General features: G+C 37.7%; 1 protein-coding gene across 1 annotated transcript; it reads left to right on the forward strand.

The window, feature by feature from the left end:
• The first annotated feature begins 6,914 nt into the window (after positions 1 to 6,914).
• LOC102105720 (sulfotransferase 6B1-like) lies at positions 6,915 to 13,567 on the forward strand. The gene is made up of 7 exons (XM_005518575.2): positions 6,915 to 7,134; positions 8,559 to 8,698; positions 9,361 to 9,450; positions 10,106 to 10,232; positions 10,969 to 11,063; positions 11,575 to 11,731; positions 13,325 to 13,567. The coding sequence occupies exons 1-7, from the start codon at positions 6,933 to 6,935 to the stop codon at positions 13,453 to 13,455; spliced, it is 942 nt and encodes a 313-aa protein (XP_005518632.1). The 5' UTR covers positions 6,915 to 6,932; the 3' UTR covers positions 13,456 to 13,567.
• Positions 13,568 to 15,061: the final 1,494 nt, after the last annotated feature.

The following is a 15,061-nucleotide window of genomic DNA, read 5'->3' on the forward strand; positions in this document are numbered from 1 at the left end:
TACAGTGAAGCAAATCTTCATATAGGGAATGGACTTAGGGAATATGGAAAGAGAGATGAAAGATCATGTTAGGGTCAAAAAGGTGAATGGTTCGGATGAGGGAGTTTTGAAACTAAGAAAGAAGTAATGTGAAATAGAAAGAAGGGAGAAAGTTTCATGTTTTTTATGTCTGTGTTTTTCCTGAGATCCAAGGGTACTGTGTATTTTGGATAACTCCAAGCTATAAAAGTTCCTCAGGTTGGCAATTTGAAGAGACAGTTGTCCAGTATCAGGTACATCAAGTGGAATATGAACACTCCTTTCCCCTCTAGGAATTAATCTGGAGGTATTGAATAGAATCTGATTAGTAAAGATGAGAGCCAAGCAATCCTGCTGGAGCTCAAACTTGTAGGAATCCAGAAATGGAGAAATATTTCTCTGTCCTACTCTCCAAAAAGGTAGTAATCTTGTTTGTCACTGACAGAAAGGCTTCCAAATATCCCTGAGTAAACCAAGATTTATAAAAAATTAAGTAGAAAGCAGTGTAATGCTTAGTATGTCACTGAAGTAAAAAAATACAGATTTTAGAGTGTTTAATACATGGAGTAAAGATGGAGGAAAAAGGGTGTGGTTCTTAGCTCTCCTTCCTTCTTCTCCATGATTCTGCAGTTTTTAGGAGCACAAAGAGTGGTTCAAAGTTTGTCACAGTTTTAATTACATAAATAGATATAGAAAACTTATTTGTTAATATATAAAAACAATATACGTGTCTATTGTTAATTGTAAAAATGGATATAAAGATGAAACAGCCGTGTAGTTTGGGGCCATTTTGTGCCTTCAGAGCCAAAGTGAGCCAGGTTATGGTGAACTGGACTTACGCAGAAAGTCTGGGAAGCCTGCCTGGTTTTGTGATAACTTCCTAATAAACACAAGAAACAAGATTCTAACGAGCTTTAGAGTTTTCTTCCTGACCCAGAGAACTGAGATAAATGGAACTCCCCATGAAGGAGTATTCCAAAGGAGCTCGGCTTGGAAGAGACCGAGAAATCTGTTTCAAGAGGTATAGTATTCAAACAGCAAAAAAGTTTCACAAACTCATTAATTGATGAGATGAATCAAACCTTCTGACCATATGAAAAAAGAAGAGAAAATCATGAGGAGATTAAAAAAAAAAGAAAAAAAAAAAAAAAGGTTTTAAATTTTTTTTAAACTTTATGGTGAACACTTGACATTTGGCCCATGGTAAATGCACCTGAGCAGAGCACTCCTGGGAGATCCAAGATCCAAGCAGACACACAAATGGACTCACTGCTGGTTCTGCCTGGGCACTGCAGAGGAATTTCAGCTAGTCTGGCAATATCTTTGCAGAAATAATCTTATGTATTCATTAGTAATGGGTTTCCCCAGGAAGAAACTAAAGTGCAGGAATCTTGCATTTGTTTATGATGAGAACGCTGCATGAAGCTGAGGAGATGGATATTTGTGACATACCTGCATTCGGACTTGAAAAATCTGATTATATGGCTACCAGAAAACATATTGGGAAGCCAGATACTGATGCAGTGGCTTTTTTAGCCTGTCTTACAGGGCTTGAATTGCCTGCTTGGCATCAGCTTTGCCCCTGAGGAAATAGTTAGATGTTTTTGCATTGCGGTCTCCATGTGATCCTCCTAGAAAAAGTTGTTTGCTAAGGCTCAGTGCTGCACAAACACTGGAGTAAGCATGGGTTTGTTAGAGGTGATGCTACCAAGAGAGCTGTGCTGCTAATTTTACCCTGGAGGCAGCAGAAAAGCAGTTATCACACAGTGGTGATACCAGAGAGTGGTTAAGCAGGTATTTCAAAAGAAGAGATACTCAAAGTCTTGTTTCCCTCTCTGTTCCTTTACATCAGCTCAGGTGTCCTGTTCCCTCCTCTCCATATCCTATAAGGGTGGGAGGGAACGGATGCCAAGCTCTATCCTTCTCCCAGCTTTGCTTCCAGCTTGTCTTTCTCTACACACCATGAGGAGCTCAGTTGGATCCCTTGGTACTTCAGAGGCCAGCAGAAGGTGAAGGAATTGGTAGATCACGGGCCAAGATCACAGGTTGTTATTGGTCATGCCCATGTCTTCCAGGTAGCTAAGCAACTAGTATTTGAATTAGCCCGCAGGCCATTAGCTGTCAATTATTCTTTAAACTTATTAAAGGATTATTTAACAGTGCCATGACTGGAACTCAGTAAAAGCCACTGAGAAACATGTGTTGAGAAAAATCAGAGAAAAACTCTTAGTAGTTCTTTTTGCAGGATTTTCTGGTCATAATACCATTATATTTGAATAAAACAAGATGTCTTTGATAATTCAAGTGGAAAAAAACCCAGTGCGAATAATGTCTTCAGAAAAGGAATTAAATTATCTTCTCTCTGTGAGCATACTTAGTTTTCACCTTATGCTTAAGACCCAAGCTGCAAGAATATACCCACTGATGTCTCATGTGCTCCACTGAAAAAGTTGCATTGTTAATCCTGATTAGTGCATTCAAATTCATATACTGAAAATTAAGATGCCTTTATCACTTTGCAAAGAATACGACAGGACTAATTATTTTAATGCATCTGGATGACCTGTTTCAAATGCCTCTTTAATCAGCTTAATTTGGCCTACTTTACATTTGCATTTTATATTCAGCCTCATTTGTATTACATCACACTTTGAATGATATAATTACTTCTGGTACTAAAGGCTCCAGAGTTTTGATTATTTGAGGGGCATGGACCAGAATGGGATTAATGATAGGTTCAAAGGTTAACAGGACCTTAACAAGGTTAATCAGAAAGTCTTCCATAACATCAGTGAGTTTTTTATCACATTCTTCTTTGCTCCTTCCTCCCCTTCCTCTTTTAATGTCAAGTTGTATAGATATACAATGAGGTAACAGATGATTTCTTGACATCACTGTCTTGGCTCCTCACATTTATTAATGATGTTCTAGCCAGAGACTTTCAACTTTTAAAATCGATTTTACCAATGTGGTTTGGAAAGTTCAGATAAAACAAGCAAGGAAATACAGTTCTTCTGGTGTGTCAGGGTTAAGCCCCAGCCAGCAACTAAGTATCACGCAACTCTCATTCAGTTCCTCACCTTTCCCTTTCACTGGTGGCATGGGGAGGAGAATCAGATAGAGGTTAAACTTTTGTGTTGAGAAAAGAGCAATTTAATAATTTAAATAATTTAAATAAAAACAGAATAATATTATTCATAATAACTAGTAATTATTCTGAAAATAAAAAGAGAATAAAGCCTATGAGAAAGAAGTGCTGCACAGCACAATTTCTCACCACCCACTGACCAATGCCCATTCCATCTCTGACCAGTGATCGGCCTCTCCTCAGCAGCTGTCCCCAGTTCATTTACTGGGCATGACACCCTATGAGGTATGGAATATCCCTTAGGCCACTTTGGGTCAGCTGTCCTGGCTGTGCTTCCTCTCAGCTCCTTGTGCACCTGCTGGCTGGCTGAGCATGGCAAACTGAAAAGTCCTCGACTTGGGATAAGCACTAACAGCAACAACTAAAACATCTGTGTCTTATCAACATTATTCTCATTCTGAATCCAAAACACAGCACTCTACCAGCTACTGGGAAGAAAATTAACTCTGTACCCACTGACACCAGATGATGGTTTGGGGAGTTTGTTAACATACATCTGACATCTTTAGATTAGTATAAAATTATTTCTCCAGCATTGTGTGTCAAGACATTCTCTGCATTTACTGGCTTGTTCTTTCATATTATTTTGTTTAGTATTAACAGGTGGGAGAGCTAGCCATTGCAACTTTGGCAACTAGCCAATACATTTATAGAGATGATGAAAGTTGTGGAAAATTTCTTATTTCCTACCTTGTTACATAGAGGGGATTACAAAAATGGAACCTTTCTAGAGGGAGCAAAGCTGAGCCCATAAAAAAGCTGTTGAGAGGAAAGTTTAAGAGAGATGTGGGAAATTTTGGGTAGAAGAAAGACAGAGCAGGGATATGCTTCTATGCACAATCTATATTGGACTAATCTGATGTTGTGACAAGCTTCGATCTGGTCAGGGAAGGTGACCATCGTGAAAAAGCCTCTACTATTTAAGAGGGAAAGAAAAGATGGAGGAGGATCCTAGAAAATTTTACAAATGGCTTAGTTCTCTGGCCTAAAGAGTTTTTTAGAGGAGTTAGGAAAATCAACCCTGATCTTGTACTGAGGATTAGTTATTTTTCATCTCTGTTTCAGTACTTTCTATATTGTAAAGTCAACATTAGTAGTATCATGCAGACTGGTACATAATTTGTTTAGTGGAAGTTGTTGCTGTAATCCTGACATAATAAGTCATGTGCAACCATGAAAGGCTGTTCCTCTGCATTTCTTCATGTGCCTATAACCCCAGACAGCAGCACCTGCCAGTCTTCAAAACATTCTCCTGCACTGATCATTTTGATGGGTCATCTTCACACCAGGACACTGGGTCTGAAACTTTCCTGGAACAGCCATAGAAGGCTCTTGGACAGGGTCCAGTTCATTTTTAAGAGTCTTTAACTTGCGTTCCTCTCTGCATGAGCTCCTCTGAGCTTGTGGAGACAGGCCTTTGACGAGCTGATTTCAAAGGAGTATCTGGGCAAGGTACTCCTTCATTTCTTTGCTGTGCTCCTTTGTGGGTGTGCAGACGGCTTTTGCTGCAAAACCAAAGAATCCTACTATTATAAATGAGTAGCTAATTTGATTAATAAAAAGAATTTGTTGAAAAAATACAATTGTAAAAAGCCACAAGCAAAAATCAGTTTGACACTGTACCGGGCGAACAGCATCGGGTAGGACGGGGCTTGCTAGCACTGCTTCACCATGCTTCACGAACTGCGACTGTCTCAAGGTGCTTTTTATATGTTTTCAGGCTTTTCGGGGATCTCTTGGAATACACTTCTTGCAGACAAATATTCATGATGTTTTGGGTGCATATGTTGTAATCTTGTCGGGTTTCTTGGAAATACACTTCTTGCAGATGAATATTCATGAGTTATAATCGTATCAGACGGAGGTTTCTTGGAAATATGCTCCTTACAGACGCATGTTCATGTTGGTCTTGCTGCATATCACTATAATCTCATCAGAGAAGGTTTCCTGGAAATATGCTAGGATTCTTATCAGACAAGATTATAACTTTAGCATGACTTTATTTATGCAATGTATTACAGTACCACTTTGGGCTCTGTTTGAAGGCTTTGATAACAGGCTTTCTTTTCAGGTTCATAAGGATAAATCAATGCTTCACAGGAATAATTTGCCTGACTGCCCTTTCTTGCAAAAATACACTGGAAATCCTCTGGAATTTTCTCTGGAATATATTTTTTTAATTTTGGAAACCCTACTCCAACAGTATGCTATTGCATGAAATACACTAATAATTTACAGGCCATTTTTTCTCTTTTCCCACCTTTAGGGAGGACTGTCCCAACTAATTTTTTCACCAGCAGGCAAAAATACCAATTAAACATGTTTTCTTACCTTCAGTCCATGACAGTTTAGTGCCAAGGGAAAATAAGGAAGAAAAACGAATTCAATTGCCTTTTGTTTTGCTAGGGTGGCTAGTTTCTCACCAAGAATCACCAAAAGTGCTATTTCATAGGACAGCAGTTTTTAGCTGATGTCAGTGAGATGATGCAGGTGGTGCCAACTGGCTGCCCTTTGGCAGAGATGTCATTCATCGGATGGGTCAGGCCATATGATACCCACTTGTTTCAGATTATGCCTGCATATAGGTAGCCTTTCTATGTTTTTTACAGAAAGAAGGGAGATGAAGGGATAAGCAAAAGATTTGGTATGAACTGGAAAAAATAAACGTAAAAATGTAGGGCTAGATCACCCCATGAGCACTGCATTACGCCTCAGGGACCAGGCTTGAATCCCTCAGGGAATGCAAATGTCAAAAGTGTGCAAGTATGTAGTTGCTGGTCCTCTTTCTTCCAGTGCAAACAGGCAGCATTCAAAAAATAGATAAGAAAGGGTGGCATGTAAATTCCTGGAGGTTTTGGAGGGGAACTATTTTCTCGGTTTTTGTGACCCATTTGCCCTTTTGCCAGAGACTTAAATATCGAACCTGAGCCTTAAGCCAGCTCTTCTACTTGGGTCAGTGCAGTCAGCAGCTCATCATCTGAAGTGCATGATAAACTACTAAACTACTAATCACTGCAGCTGAGGATATATTATTATCAACTCCCTAAGCACTGAACCATTGTTAAACAATGATTGAGCCCATTAAAGAAATGTATAAATAAGTAATTTTCATGTAACCACCAGAAAAACAAATCTCTGTAGTGCAGTCTGATGAGTGCATGTGCCCCTATGCCCTCCTGGACACCAGCTGGAGGGAACAGTCAGCCACACTCACAGGACTGTCCACAGCTCAGTCTCCAGTGCACTGAACATTTTCTTTCCAAATCCCATTACATTTTATCTAACTTTGATGAGAATGATGAGTGATATAACAAAGAAAAAAAAAAAATCCCATCAGTGAGTACTGGAAAGAGATGAACTGCCTTGAGGATTTTGATCATGACATTTAAATTCCACTCTGCAATTCATGTAATTCTATTTTGTTATATTTCTTTTATAAATTCAGTGTCGTAATCGCAGACTTGGCATGAAATTTCTGATTATTTATTCTGAAATTATCTAAGCCCATTATCCTAGAATGTAATTGCATTTGGCTGCTTGTTTGTTTATGTTCAACTTCTATTGATTTCAAAGGTTCATCTTAAGGTCTTCAACTGGCGTTGCATATTTTTTCACAGGTTCAGAAGGGGGTTAATTATTATTCAAGGGGTCAAGAAAAAAAACCCAAATAACAAGCCAAGCACCTATTAAAGGACAACCTGTGGGCTTCTCCATCTACTTAGCATTTCACACTGTGACAGAGCCTGTGTGTGTGGGAGAGAGAAGAATGGACAAGTCCAGGAAAGTGTTTACTGATCTCCTAGAGAATGCAGCAGTAGCTGCCAGCTCATTGCCTCGTGATCAACTGCTTTTTCAGTACAAGGGAATTCCCTACCCTACCACTTTTTGCAGTCCTGAAGCATTAAAAGCCTTGGAGTCCTTTGAAGCCAGAAGTGATGATGTAATTTTGGCAGGATACCCTAAATCCGGTGAATATATTTTGATTTTTTTCATAAATAAAGTTCTGTAATAGCAAGTAACAAGGTTGATACTAAATATATGCAATATATATTACATGATACATAATATAATATATTATGATAAATAATAGTGTTTAGAATGTTCACAGAATTTTGTAGAACTGATTTCATTTTTAAAAAGCACAACAAATTAATTATGAATATTTTATATGGGGAATTTTCCTAAAGACTGAGAAAAACAATCTGATTTTCTTTTCTACAGCATATAAAGGTTTTTGTTATCTTTACTTTCCATAGTTATGACGTTAAATGCACAAACTGGAGAGAATCAAAATACAGTTTTTTACACCAGAGATAACTAGATCTCTTGATATTATATGGTCTGCTCTCACATTTTTGTTTGTAAAGTTAAGATCTTTATGTTTTTACACAGAATGGAGATTTTGGTACCTTCAGATGCTGAATATTCTTTAGTTTCTTTCACATAGATATCAGGAAATAGATATCAAAAGTATTTTTGTAGTCCTTGAAGTGATTACACTGTTCTTTAATTATTGGGAAATCAAGAGGAGATCTCTGCCAGGGTTTCAAGTTTATGCTACATATTTTCTCCTTGTGCCTGAAAGCACTGGTCCACATGAAAGCCAAAGGCTTGGATTAGGTGTGCCTCATATACATTTTATTCTAGCTGTTTCTCTCTTCCAGCAATTGGTTCACACTGCCTTACAGGAGATAGTCACAGCTGACAGGATTGTGAAGTTTTTGATTCTTTATTGTATTTTCTTTCCAAAGATATGTTATGCACTTGAATGCAGTTGTTAAGACTGCAGTGAGAAAGATGTAGGCAGTCAGGGTCCAGAAGTCAGAAAATGGTAAATTAGAGATGGGCAATTGATGCAGGCTCTTTGTTATCTTTTGAGTAAAAAGATAATAAATGTGTATAGGAAATGTCAGTTCATTGAGTTTTTTCCTGTTGTTAAAGGAAATGAATATACAATTTTCAGATGCAGTTGTGCTCCTGTGTACTGTGACCCATCTTTCTTCCTAAAATAATACAGCATAATACATTAGGTTTTAAAGTACAGGTTTACCACCCAAGTCTCCCTTATATTTGTCTCAATAAAATTTATTACATTAATGCAGACTTTCCTAATAGAATCGTAGTGTTTCTTCTCCTTTATTAGTTAGTTTACAGTATACAAGTTAATTTATGGTGTACTGAAGTGTTCGAGTTGGAGAAATATGTCCTTATGAGGAGCAAAAGTAGGAGGACCCTGGGAGGTGATTGACCAGATAGTCAGCTGTGATTGTATCACATGCAAGGAGGCAGAGTAACTCAGCTGGTAGCACTACCAGCCCTTGACTTCCCTGGTAAATCCATTTCTGTTCATTCTAAAAGTTTTACAAGAAATTCTGTATTTTTCTTCTTTCAGGCACAAACTGGCTAAGTCAAATCTTAAATGACCTGATAGACATATCTCAAAAGAAAACACCGGGTAGGGAAGGCAGTGCGAATGCCAAAGAACTAGCAGAATTCCCCTACCTTGAAGTTGGAGATGCTGAGAAATATGAGGTGGGAACAGAATATGTATGGAAATTATCAAAATTATGTGCTTCAAATATTGAATATATAATGTATTAACTGTTCCATTGTTTGAGAAGAACATTACCACTTCTCTTTATCTGGCATATGATCAGGATTAATCTCACCTGGACTGTCAAATACTGAGGGATGAATGAACACTCAAGTGGGCATGAGAGGAACACATACCCATGAGATACATAAGAACTTCAGAAATTCAACATAGCATCTTTTGTATTTAGAAAGAGATTCATGGAGTATCAAATAATGAAATATTAGCTTTTGCCTCTTTTACCAGCTCTTCCTCCTCATCCCCTCTCTCAGTCCTTGAGATGCTTCAGCTTTCACATATAACTAATCTTTACCCTACCTCTAGATTTGATCCCTTGTCTAACAGAACTGAAGAGAATTATCACTGAAGAGAACTAACAGTGGATAGTCTCTTTCCAATTGTTCATGGGCTTTTGAAGATTAGAGCTACTCAGAGCAGCCCACTAATATCCCAGGGTAATACTCACAAAAAACCCCAAAAACTGCTTCTATCAACCAGTAATTGCTGATAAGTTTATCAAGGCAATATTTTAGCATAGGTTAATTAAAAAAAATACTTTTGCTAACTCTACTATCCACTTTCCTCCTTCCAATTCTTAAAGCGAATGACCAAATTACCTTCTCCGAGATTTATAGTTACTCATCTCCGTCCTGAAAATCTCCCCAAGTCTATCTTCAAAAACAAAGTCAAGGTGAGTGCTGATTTTAATGTATGAAAAGCAAACACTTAAACAGTTTTTTGTTTGCTTGGGTGTTTTTTTTTTAAGCCAATATAGTACTTTTTTGACAATTTTTAGATTCTTACACTCTCTTATATGTGTTTAGCCTGGCCAGTTTAAGTACTGCCCTTCATCTCACGTAACCTCAATTTGCCCTTATTGGCACCTTTGTTACAGTTTCCACAGGAGAGTTTCAGGGCTTCAACAAGTCCTCCAGAGGCAAAATGTATTTTGACATGATTTCCTGTGGGAGGAATTTTATGACATTGTTGCAAGTGAGGGCTTCAATACATCAAATTCAAGGGGGAATTTACATTTTTGTGAATTTTCCCTGCTACTTAAATGATGAACTATGCTTGTATTGAGCAAAACATACTTTGATTCTGCTTAAATTATTTGGTTAATCTGTAAAATATAGTATTTATAGGCAACCATCTTCTCATGGTACTAAAGTAAAGTTAAATTCTGCACCTTCTGAACTGGAAATGAAATTGCTACTTCTGCAAGTAGCACACGAGGTATTAGAAATCCCCAACTGCAGTTATAAGGTATATTATTATTATTTATTTTATAATGCTATAGTCTGCTATGTCTTTCTCTATTAATAATTAATTTATTTTTTTTCTAGATACTGTTGTTGATTCGTAATCCAAAAGATGTAGCTACATCTTTTTACCATTTTTCCAATAGTATGGCTAGTCTTCCCTCCTATGAGACCTGGGATGATTTCTTCACAGATTTCACGACAAAGAAAAGTACAGTATATTTTTCTGTGTCAATTATCCAATGATTTATCTTTGTCTAAAAACCCTTGTACTTTGGTATATCAGCTTCACTAGGATTTTTTGGTTTACAGTACAAAAGCAGAGATTAAAGACAGAGAATTAGAAATCTGAAGTTTACCATACTTGCCTTACTGCTTGAGGATATATATTGGACAAAACTACGCTTCCACAGACTTTTTAAACTTGTATAAACTGGTATTTTTCCTGGAAGAAGCAGTTCTTCCTTATATCTATCTTGGGTACCCTTTGCCCCTACTCTAACCATGTCCATCATCTTGTGTCCATGGAGATATATAATCACCTCCATGCAAAGTTGGGTGAAAGAAATTATTTGGACTAAGTCTAGTACATTAAAGAGTGCACTAAATCTAATGTGTTAAAAAAGAGAAAAAAGTAATAGCTCTAGTTTGAAGTTATGAGTTTGGATTAGCACATGGCTGGATTAAGGGAGTCTTACAAAATGGTCTGCAAGATGATAGCTTTTTGGTGGACTCACAGCTGTCTTGAAATACTAACAAGTTTTATTTTTCTGACTTACAAATGGTATCATATGCCTGAGCCTGAAGCAAAACCTATAATTCCCACAGAAGTGTGTAAACTCTTCCACAGACATGATTAATAAAGCCCTTGTCTGAGACAACTTAATGAGTAAAACTTGTAAAATCTTAATTTATGCTTAATCTTAGAATTCTTTTGTTTTATTTAGTGGGCTGGGGATGCTACTTAGAATACCTTTCTGAATGGAACAAATACATTGACAAAGAAAATATTATGACAGTAACCTATGAAGAGGTAAAAGAGGTAAGGTTATCAATAGTTACAAATACTTTATATTTCAAGGGACATTTTTTCCCGAACCAATTCACCATTATATGCATGCAGGGTATCTAAAGTGTATGAAATAGATTCTTGTTTTAAGGGAAGAAAGGGTGAAATTCAAACTTAAAAACCTTCTTGAAATTTTGCTTGTGAAAATGATTCTTGTTTTTTGTTTATCTGTGATATAAGCCCAAATAATTGTACATCAATATCTCCAGTAATTTTTTTGGGGAGGAGCTTTTATGTTTTCAGCAGTGTAGATTTTGGTCACTTGTAAATCATATATAATATTTTATAATCCACAGAAAGGCAGCTCATGTCTCCTTCAAAATAATTATGGAGAAGGGAAACACCATAGACCACTCTAATCCTAGTGAACTCTATGAATATACTATGTATGCAGCCAGCAGAGAGATATAGGGAAGTGTAAACACCTTGGAAAGCAGCATAATTTGTTTGAAAGTCATGTCATATGTTACATTCCTTTTTCCAGAATCGTGCCCTGTCTGTGAAAAACATAGCTGCTTTCTTTGGAATTCCTCTGACTGAGGAAGAGCTCCAGCTTGTGGTAGAGAGGAGCAGCTTCCAGTCTATGAAGAAAAACTCAGAGAAGACCCATGGGTCAATGGGCAATATTTTCTTTCGAAAAGGTAGGAAACTTCAGGTGACTCAGAGGTGGAAATGTCACACTCTCAAGAACATTTGACATCCTTTAGTTCTTTTTCTCGCTCTCAAATTAGCATTACAAGTTAGTATCAAGTAGGTTATCACTGCTTTGCTTGAGAAGACTGCTCAAGGAGAACTGGTGAGGAAGATACCCAGTAAGGCTCTCACAGCAGACCACTTTTAGAGGCTCACAGATGGCTGGCAGGAAGGACAAACTGTCATGTGTCTGAATTCCTCTCCACCTCTGTGTCTGGATCACCAATTGCCCAGCCATTAGAGGCTTACCTGAGCAGGCAGCACTGGGCCAAAGTCAGCATGAGTGGTGTGACCACATTTTTTAGAAGAGTATAAGAATCTTCTGAAATGGACACTTCTAAATGCCTATTCACTCTTACACATTAGAACCAAGCCAAGCAAGAAAGAATCCAGTTACACACAAGAGAGGAAACAAAAGGGAACAAGTTTTGCAATGTACAGACATGAGAAGGGCAACCTGGTTGTCAGAATCTATTTCTGCACTTTACATTGAAGAAGTAACTTGATGTTTTGGTTTGAAAAGACAGGTGTCTGCTAAGGAAGGCAGGAACCGCCCTAGAAATGGAAAAATGTAAACCCCACCTCTCCTGGCGCTCCAAATTATTCTAATCTTGAAATCAAGGTGCTCTCAGGCAAAGATATGGGAATAGGAATAACAGTTCTTTACTAGGAAAAGAGAAATAAAAATTCAGTAGTACAAAATAAACCCAGCCACTGTCAGAGTCAGAATACAACCTGACACCCTGTTGGTCAGGCTGTTGGTAGTGGTCTGATTAAATGGTGGCTGCTGGAGTGACAGATGTGGTTCTGTTGAAGCAGTGATCCAGTAGAAGGGTGTAGGTTTCCTCTGAAAAAGTGGTGGTGGATCCATGGGCCCAGTCTTCCTCTGGAAATCCAGTGGAGAAAGGCTGACTGAAAGGTGTTCCAAGTCTCAGATTATATCCAGGTAGGAATGCTGGGCTCCTCCCCCTGGGTGGAGCATCTGACAATGGGATGATGGAATTTATCAGTCATGCAGTGAGACTCAATGGCCCATTAACAGAAGATATCGCCCTGGAGGGAGGGTGGGTTGTGGAAGAGATAAAGAACACTGCCCCACCTGGTTTTAACAGCTGGTAATAGAATACATACTTCTGGTTACAGCTTGCATTGCAACCCAAGACAAAGGCTAAAAACTCAAGCTTCCAAAGGGGCAGAAACCCAGGTCTGCTTCCTGGCAGATGATTCCTTATCAAGTCTTCATGATCTTCCACTTTGTGAGTCATAACTGACTAGAGGAGAGAGATGTAGGGAAACAGGACTTCAGGCTGCCTTTTTGAACACAGTCATCTGAAGAGGAATATATTATTTTTCATTATAGCAGAAGATTATTAACATATATGTAACTCCACTGATTTCACAAAAATATATTGGTGTAGAAAAGATGTTTAATCTGGAAAATGGATCAACACTATTTAGTGTACAATGCAATAAAAAGGACAGATCTATATAAAAAGAAATAAAATTTATTTGTTTTCAAGAGTTTCTTTTCTTCTTTGAAGGTGGTGTAAGTGACTGGAAGAATCTTTTCAGTGAAGATCAGAATAAGAAAATGGATAAAGTATTTGAAGAACTTTTAGGAGGAACTAAACTTGGAAAAAAGTTGAAGTATGACTTGTACTGTAAAGCCTGAAGAGTAATGAAATATGGTTAGAATAAGAATTTTGCAAGGCAGACTCAGATCATCTGAATGTTATACACTGGAAATCTAGATCAAACAACCCAATCATCTTAGGATTACTGTAAGAATCATTGCAGCAGCATTTATAGTGACAGTGATGAGTAATGGCCTTTTGTTTTACGGTGAGGTCTTTGGCTATTTGCTGAGGAAGATGTTGACTAATCATACTTAAAAAAAAACCTCAACAGCCCTGTTCCAGCTGTCACCTGAAAGGAAATGTCCCTTTTCTTTCTAGCCAAATTCTATCTTTCTAGACTATTTATAATTATTTAGTATGTAGATTATTTTTTTGTTCAAAAATGTTTCAAAGCAGGTAACATCTTCACAGAAAATATCACTAGCAAAAATATATGACAGAAGCCTAATGACAGAGAACTTCCATGAATTCAGCACAAACTAAATCAAAGCTAGAGGAAGGAGAAAGAAGGGGAATATGGATCAGTATTCTTAAGACTCTTCATCCCTCTGAATGTAAAATATCAAGATGGATTTCAGATGATGGGCTGATGTTAACAGGCAAGATTCACTCAGAGGCACTGCTTTTGACAGGATCACAGAGCAGCCCAGGCTGGAAGACACATTGAAAAATCATATGGTACAACCTTTCATGAGAAAGGGAGTTTGGAGGAGATTCTATCTAGATATCTGATCTTGAAAACCTCCAGTGATGAGGATTTTACCATGTTCCTGGAGGCATTGTTCCATCAAATGATTGTCCATGCTGGAAAGAATTTACTCCATTTATCAAGATCAAACCTCTCCTGTTGCAACTTGAACCCACTGCCTGTTTTCTTCTCCATATGTGAATAGGAAGCCTTTATCCTCTTTGTAGCTGCCCTTTAAGTACTGGAAATTGAGATGAGGTTATCTCTGAGCCTTCTCAACTTTGTAGTTCTCCCTTGGAACCCTTCTGGTTTGTCTGTGTCTTTCTTGAAAATGCCTCTATTGAGATAGTGGGGTTGTCAAGAGTGATGTGTGTGTGTGAATGTGTGAGACATTGCTATACCCAGCTCTCCTGTACTGCCATTGGCATTTGCCTCTTTAGACACCGTATTTCAGTATTTGTCCAGGGACCTGTTCTGGAAGAAAAGGCAAAATAAGGTTCTGTAATTATAGTTGAATTAAGAATTGGAAAAACCCCACCCAATTTATTGATCCATCACCTAAGCAGATAAGACGTAAAAATAAAAGAAACAGTTGGAAAGAATAAAATATTAAAAGACTTTTTGTTTCATTCTTCTAAAGCTGGTTGGTTCTACCTGGGCATAAGTGGACATGCAGAGTTTTGTAAAGAAATAGGAATACTTAGAATATTTAGAAAGAAATTAATGGGTTCAAAATGTCCTGTAGCAAGCCATCTTTGAGCAATTACAAGTTATCTGTAAGCAACCAGAAAGGTACCAGATTCCTGGAGGAGAACATACATAATAGCAGTGTTTAAAAACTTGAGAAGGAACAGTCAGAATACAACAGTCGCCTTGAGACATAGAAATGTAGTAGCAGAAATGACAAAGCAACTGATCATGGAACATTTTGAAGATAATGAAATAGTAAATAT

This window comes from Pseudopodoces humilis, chromosome 3 (genome assembly GCF_049639895.1).
Source record: "Pseudopodoces humilis isolate 2021_Gansu_Grassland_sample_001 chromosome 3, ASM4963989v1, whole genome shotgun sequence".
NCBI classification, from domain to species: Eukaryota; Metazoa; Chordata; class Aves; order Passeriformes; family Paridae; genus Pseudopodoces; species Pseudopodoces humilis.

Bases quoted from the DNA above. Each gene is read 5' to 3' on its own strand.
- LOC102105720 (XM_005518575.2), top strand. From the start codon at position 6,933: ATGGACAAGTCCAGGAAAGTGTTTACTGATCTCCTAGAGAATGCAGCA. The intron at 10,233-10,968 runs GTACAGTATATT...TGTTTTATTTAG, and splicing joins AGATTTCACGACAAAGAAAA to TGGGCTGGGGATGCTACTTA. The intron at 11,064-11,574 runs GTAAGGTTATCA...TCCTTTTTCCAG, and splicing joins CCTATGAAGAGGTAAAAGAG to AATCGTGCCCTGTCTGTGAA.